At 28.0% G+C, this 8175-nt stretch overlaps 1 protein-coding gene across 1 annotated transcript in view; it reads right to left on the bottom strand.

The window, feature by feature from the left end:
* LOC108685989 (probable methylmalonate-semialdehyde dehydrogenase [acylating], mitochondrial) overlaps positions 1-5908 on the bottom strand; it is a 7495-nt gene extending 1587 nt beyond the window's left edge. The window contains exons 1-6 of the mRNA XM_018191012.1: positions 5876-5908; positions 3530-3599; positions 2543-2742; positions 2111-2189; positions 1452-1819; positions 490-918 (exon numbers count right to left, since the gene is read on the bottom strand). Coding sequence (XP_018046501.1) covers positions 490-918; positions 1452-1819; positions 2111-2189; positions 2543-2742; positions 3530-3599; positions 5876-5908 — 1179 coding nt within the window. The remainder of the gene's footprint in view (positions 1-489; positions 919-1451; positions 1820-2110; positions 2190-2542; positions 2743-3529; positions 3600-5875) is intronic.
* Between the last annotated feature and the right edge of the window lie 2267 nt (positions 5909-8175).

Genomic DNA, 8175 nt, shown 5'->3' with positions numbered 1-8175 from the left:
TATATATATCTTAGAAAAATAAATTTTTAATATACAATATACATACTTAATATATATACATATTTAATATACGATTTATTTCTCGTTATTCATTCACAATGCTTTCTGGCAAAATGATACACATAATGATAAGTGATAGTTGTCATAGAAGCATGCGAAGCATACTGTCTTTCTATACCATGCGCATCAAATAAACGTAGGTGTTATGCCACAATCACTTTTAGTAACCGTAATTCTATTAAAACGTCATTAACGTTGAAAAAAGCATAAATTATATTATTCCGTCAGGTTTGAAAGCGATCCGTCGTGAAATCCTAAAATTATTGATTTTCTCGAAAAATACGCAGAGGTGTAATTTATTGCTTTGCAGGAATTATTTTTTGATGCCCCAGAATAATCATGCAAAAACTGCTCAAAATCCGTGAAAGACTTATGTGAGTCTCTCCTTGTTAAACTTTTATTAATTCTTGAACTATTAGTATATTTTACCTTAACATCAGTTAACACTGTGGGTCCGACAAAGTTCCCGTTTTCAAAGCCAGACACAACAATACCTCTTCCATCGAGAGACAATTTCGCACCTTCTTTAACACCTGATTCGATCAACTCGTTGATCCTCTGCTTTGCTTGTGGTGATATAACAGGTCCTAGATCCGTGCCGGGCACATGACCGGCATTTACCTTTAATTTCTTCGCTGCTTCTACTAGTTCGGGTATCCATTCCTTAGATCTGCCTACGAAAATGGCCATCGAGAGTGCCATGCATCGCTGCCCGGCAGCGCCGAAAGCCGCCCCAGTGATTTGCGATAATGTTTTGTTCTTATTCGCGTCTGGCAGGACAACGCAATGATTTTTAGCACCCATATTGCACTGTACTCTTTTTCCGTGCGCGCTACACTGCTTGTAAATATACTTGCCCTAAAAATTACAAAATTCATTGATTTTTTTATTATTCGTATCATCATATTATCTGCTTACATTTAATTTTCATTAACATTTTTAATATAAATTTTACTCAAAAAGTACATTTTAACAAGAACTAAACGTTTAATGAAAATAAATTACAATTAGAATTATTAAGAATTTTATTAAATTCTTAATAAAAGCAGAAAAAGGAAAAATGCTCGATCTAGGAGATAGCGCAGCCCACACACGGAAAGAACGACTTTTCTAAAGTACCTAAAAATTTATAGATAATAGATATAAATATGCAAATCTTGTTGAACCATTAAAATAATTTATGTAGGATGCTTAAACTAGTTGGTAGACTATCAAAGACTTATTGCAGCATTGCTCATTATGCTTGAACCTCCTACGTAGTTATTGTTATAATTCAACAAAATTATTTTCAGATTTATGTCTAGCTAAATTTGTAAATACATTAGCAAAATCATTCTTTCTGTGCACGATGTCGATTTCTGATTTTGTTTTTTTTTTTTATCTTTATTTACCGCTTGATCAGAACCGACAAACGAGACGGCCTTGATATCGGGATGTTCGCAGATGAAATCCACAGCTGCATGTTGACCGTGTATTACATTTAAAAGGCCAGCTGGTGCACCGGCTTTCGTAAAGAGATCAGCGAGGATCATGGATGCACCTGGTACCCGCTCCGACGGTTTCAGGATAGCGGCATTCCCGCATGCGACCGATATCGGAAACGACCAAAGCGGTATCATGGCGGGAAAGTTGAAGGGACAAATGGATGCAGTAACACCGAGAGGTATTTTATATGAGATAATATCCATATCCGTGGCGATGTTGGGCGTAGATTCTCCCATTTGGAGCACCGGAATCGATGCACATGAATCAACAACCTCTGCCGCCGCATAGTTAAAAATCAATCCACGCAGTACCAATTATAATTATTAATCGTGATTATAATTTTAAATATTATAATTACATTTTGCATAATCTATCTATTTCTTTTAAATTAAAATTAAAATGACATTCGTGTATATCAGAATAATTCTTTTATTTAATACTTCTTCATTCAACAATTTTTATTCAACAATTTTGAACTAAATTATTAAAAAACGAATTAAATATTAAATTATAGTATTGCTCGATATATAATAATACAAGTAACAATTTAACGCGATATACTTACGAAGACCTCGAAGCACATCTCCTTCTGCGTCAGCCAAAGTCTTTCCATTTTCTTTCACGAGATTCACCGCAATCTCTTTCTACGGACAGATGGAATATCACAAAAGAATAAGATAAAACGGTGAATAAGACATGGAGATGTAATGAAACTAGTAGTAAAATATTTGCAATGTCGAGAACGTGATTACTTAGTAGCAAAGGTTCGTGCGGTTCGGTGGTTGTCCATTGCCATTTATGCAATAATAAACTGTCACCGTATTATTGAATTCTTCAACTTTGCCATGCTCATTATCTTATCTTTATTATCTTTGATTCAAATATATGTTATCATCTCTCTCTCTCATCTTTTTTTACTTTTCGAAAGTGATATTAATTAATTCGTGAAATAATTTAGAATGTTGGCTTAGAATTTAGTATATATTGATAAACTGACCGAGTGTTCGCGAATAAGAGCCTGATACTTTAGCATCAAATTTTGTCTCGTTAGCACGCTGGTATGTCGCCACTTCTCGTATGCTTTCTGTGCACTCTGTACCGCACTTTCCATCTCGTCTCTCGTACATTTTGGAGTGCGATATAGCAATTGATTCGTTGCTGGATCGTGGACATTCGTGAACTCTGTAGCCTTTGAGTCTGAAAAAGAATTGTAAGTTATAAAATGAAAATTGTTTATATGTAAATTACTATAACATTAAAATAATTGAATATATAATTTATATTGAAATAATTTAAAATACATAATTAATTGACGTATAACAAAATTTTTATGCAATATATACAGTAGTTATATTTTACCTATATATTTATTATTGATCTAACAAGAACAACTTAATATCTATTTGTAATTTAATTATTGTAAAGTTATTGACGTTTATACTTCTGATATTTTTAAAATAAATACCTATGTAATTTATAGATAGATTTATAGCATCGCACGAATGCGTAAATATCATTGTAATAACACATTGTAATTACACATTGTAATAAAGTTTACTTGAAGATATCCTCTTCAACTGATTTCGTTTCATAAATGAATATTCTTTCGTAGGTTTATCTATCTATGATACATTTTGTTATAAATATTATTTAAATTGCATTTTGTTCCGAATATGTCAATATGTCATCAATACGAAAATAAAGTTTAAATTAAAACTAAGTTTAAATTAAAATTAGAAGCAATTTAATAAGTTTGAATTGAAAAATTGTAATTAATTAAAATTATTGAAGGATTTTATTATTTTTTGCATTATTTTTAGAAAAGGGTATGAAGCTAATATTTAACAGTGAAAATAAACTTTTATTTGAAAATAAACTTTTCACGTGAAAAAATTTCTTCCGTTTTTATAATATAAGCAAGAGAAATACAAAAAATATTCAATTGGTAAGAATATAAAGAATTTAAATGTTTAATAATATTTACCTATGAATTGTCCATCGATATACATTTTAACCATCGGAGTAGCATTGCTATAAGATCTCGTAAACCGTGTCTGAAATATTTTTATATTTAATTGGTACAAAAAAATATTATTTTTGTTTAAATAATTTTTTCGTATGCATTAATATATATGATTCATGCACATACTCTATCAGAAATTGATTTAGAGATATTAATAGCAGATAACATTTCAAATGTGAATATTTTTTTCGTGGAACGTTATTTGTAATTTTATTTATAAATTGTGTGATCATACGATTAATATACGCATTGACAAGTTAGTAAAGCTACGTCATTCGAGATATCTGAGTATTTTTAAATAACAAGCAAATTTATATGATAGCACTGTTTTCGAGTTAATAAATGTATGGCGATTCATATTTGTCGATACTGTTTTAAACTTCGTGTAATATAAATGAAACAATTGTTTCATTTATACTACACGAAGTTTAGAAGCGTAAAAATCACGATTAATGTTATTTTTCTCTTACGAACATCATAGTCATCCGAGGATCAATTGATTAGACAATTGTCACTTTATGGTTACATTTATTAACACATTGATGCATCGATACATGATCAAGATAATATAAAAAGAATTTGCATTCTTAAACAGAATATAACAGTATATTTTATTTTAAACAAAGTAATTAAATAACCTAATTTATTTTGTTCAAATTTTATAAATATCAAATATATTTTAATGAGAAGATATATGATATAATATGATACGATCTTTTCGAAAACAGAATTATAATTATTAATATCTCGAATAAACTAAAGTTTTTTTAAATTATTTTTTTATTTAGGGCATTGCCTTCAAAGCATTTACAGTTTTAACTTTTAACACAATATACAAATATATTTTATATAACAATAGTTCACATTTAAACATATTTTTCTGGATTATCGAATTACAAATGCTTCAGCTATTATGCATGTTTATAATATTTTGATAAGCGCATTCTTTCGTTTAGATAGCTATTGGAAGTTTAGTTGCACTACACACGAAGACTTCTTTTATAGAATGCTTTAAAAAAATCAGAATATTTAATAAAACTTATAGATTTAGAAATTAATTAAAAACTAATATACGAAGCGTCATTACGGTTTGATGACGGTTAAGATATTGAATTATTATAACTTACATATATTCATATAAATGAATTAATTTCAGATAATTGCATGCCGATATATGGTTGGACTTTCAACGCAATCAATCTGAAATATTAATAATCCCCTCAAATTTCCCAAATTAATTTAAAAAAACTGTAATAAACTTATTGCGAAAAATATTGCCTCGGCCGGGAATCGAATATTTTTTGATTGCGTTTGAAAGTCCGACAACTATATTATGCAATTATCATTTCTGAAATTAATTCATTTATATATATAATAGTTCAACATCTTAACATTCAGACCGTAGTGGCGCTTCGTATTTAAATCTTATTAATTACAATATATTTATTATTGTATAGATAGATTTAATATATTTACAACAATGTTTATTTAAAAAATCGATTTCAAAAGTTATAGCACGACCAACACGTTATGCATCAGCAAACACATTGTAACGTCAGTGATGTATCATTATAATAAATTAGCATTTGGCATACATCAGATTTTTCCTTTCTTATTCTAATGCCCGTATCATACGTCAGTCAAACTTTGTACTTAAGGCTTCCTTAAATTTATTTTTAGATGTTCAGTGACCAATGAAATAATTCGTAGAGCATCTGAAAATAAATTTAAGGAAGTCTTAAATATAAAGCCTGACTATGAACACGGGTCTAAAACATAATAACAGAAGTCAAAGTATTTTCTCTCTTAATATAAATTATAAAGTAAACTAACAATCTGTTTTATGTCTATCTTTGGATTTATTAATTAAAAATTTTACACAAAATATAAAAATGTATACACTTAATGATTTAAAAAATTATTAACACAAATAATTATTAACACAAATGGGATCAAATGGGAAGTAATAAAGACAAATATCACTTTACAATTTCTTCATTATTCATATCAGTCTATTAGAAGCACTCGTTAGATATTCGTTGTCGCGAATGCAGAAGTAATTATTTATATTTACACGCGCACTACAATAAAATCATCGGAGTATGATATGATCCACAAAACAATTTGCAAATAATTAATTTTCGCGCTAACGAAGCTTTCACAGTTCGTCGGATATCCACTAGATGGTCAGATTTTCTGCACTAATACATTCAAATGCAGCCTGCAGCTGTAACGCGACAAATTTTTTAAGAGCGTGCGAAATGACAGTCAGCATACCGATCGTGACGGCGATGAATGTATTCGTACCTCACACTTGGCGATTCTCGCGAGGAGCGCCATGCTTTCAGTTAGCACGTTCGACAGAGCAGCTTGTGTAGAACTGAATGATTCGTATCAAAAAAATGGCCTTGCATTTAACCGACGTGGCACATGATGTTTTCCGACAAGATAGTACATACATGTTTGTTTAGAATGTCTTGCTCGATATCTTTGTAGTGCGATGAATCGAACCTAATAACTCGAATCGCTTGAAGAAAAGTGGCTAAAAATTATCGATCTAATAAACATTTTAATTGAACAAACAATTAGTTTTACAATACGATTTTATCGATTAATTTTTATTTAACTAGAAATCAGCAATAAAATGATGTATTTATCAATTTGCAGATACTTATTTCATTACTGCAGATTTTAGATATGATAGATTTAAAATAATCATCTTTAGAAATTTCTGTTTTAAAAAAAATATTCAAAAATGTGTAGTATAATATATAAAATTTAAATATAGTCAAAAAATGCTAATGTTAAAAGGAAAAAGAAAACGGTATAAAGTGATATATATCCAAATAGAAGAAGCTCAACTATTAAGACTAATATTTTATTAATATTTTATTAATAATTTATGGAAAACGTTTTTCTAAAGGAATTATTAAAAAAAAACTCATTTACAAAATTAGCTTTATTTTTTATTGTAGTATTACAGTTGATAAATATATAATTCATTTTATTTTATATAATTATTTAAAAAATGTTGTAAACAATTAATATAAATCTAAATATGACTTATTTAAGATTTAATATTAATTATCTTTATCGATTACTTATTTAATATTTATTATCTTTATCGATTAAAATTGAATCCTATAAAAACCAGCTGTTGGAAACTTAATATCTAGACGAAGCAGACATTACTGGACTTTTATTCGGTATCTCAGATGTCGCTGCCATGTTGCATTGAATGCTAATGAATGCACAAATTTTTATAAATTATTTAATTTTATTACATACTTTAATTAATTTACAATTTCAGACGTATATTTAAAATGCAATTGGATTTAACTACTTAAAATTACGATTAATTCAGTTTTAATATTTTATATATAAAATAATGAATTATAAAAATATTCAACCAATAGAAAGTAAAGCTCATAATGGTCAAAGCTGGATCTTTAATGCTTAAATAATTTAATGTGAATTTATATACTTTAATATTTTATAAAAATGTTACAACAAGAGTTGTTAAAAGAAAAGATTTTAACATTTTATTAAATGTTGTAACTATGATTTATAATATATCATAAAATTATATATCATAAAATTATATTTAATATTCATGTTATTCCTAGCAAAACACTGAAGTAACACATGTAATATTTTTGTTTTATTAACTTATTTTATTAATTTATATTATTAATTTATATTATTAATTGAGCTGTATAGAATGCAAGCGATATCTTACATGCTTACATGATTATATATTGAATAAAAAATTATATAATATACACATTATAAAATATACTATATACAATACCATAGATTACAAGCACCTCTCGAGCAAGAAGATAATTTATTGTTAGAATAGCTTTAAAATATATACTGTCATATAAAAAGAGTTCAGAAATAAAATAATTTACAAATTTCAAAAGATTTAAATACTTACGTGATATTTTATTGTCGACTTTTTTGCGAAGATCTTCGAGATCCATATGTCAAAATGATTGATTAAGATGAGAGTTAAAATATTGTAAACAATACTTTTTTATCCATGTTCACATTAAATTGTGCGATCAACAATGTGTGTTTGAAGTATTGATGACAGAAACTGTGCTAATGATTGCCAGTCATATACGTCAAGTGATTATATGGGATTTGATTGGCAGACAATCATTGGAGGCAATAAAGTTCTATCCGTTATGCTAAAGTAGATACTCTGCTCGACTGTCTACTTGCACACATGCATGATTTCTAGCTCACGTCGGCATGCGGTGTAATGTGCAAGGAAAGTGAAATGCCCTGAAAACCTATCTTGCAAACACAAACTATGCATTTCTCGTTAGTAATAATTAAATTTAGTGATAAAACTCGTTATTCGAAATTATGAATCAGATTACAATTAAGCAATTTTTAACTTTCTAGATTTCCTTTGTAGATCTTTTCTCTAATTCCATTTATTGTAGAAATATTTACTTGTATTTCCACAGATTTCATACAATCTTAAAAATTACATTTTTATTATTTTTAAAGACATCGATTATTTACATGTATTAAATAATAATATAGGTACTATATTGAATTAATAATAACAAATTTTAAAATTTAAGTTATGC

This window comes from Atta colombica, unplaced genomic scaffold (assembly GCF_001594045.1).
Source record: "Atta colombica isolate Treedump-2 unplaced genomic scaffold, Acol1.0 scaffold163, whole genome shotgun sequence".
NCBI classification, from domain to species: Eukaryota; Metazoa; Arthropoda; class Insecta; order Hymenoptera; family Formicidae; genus Atta; species Atta colombica.
Note: the sequence above shows the minus strand (reverse complement) of the source record. Positions and strands in the feature narration are given on the sequence as shown.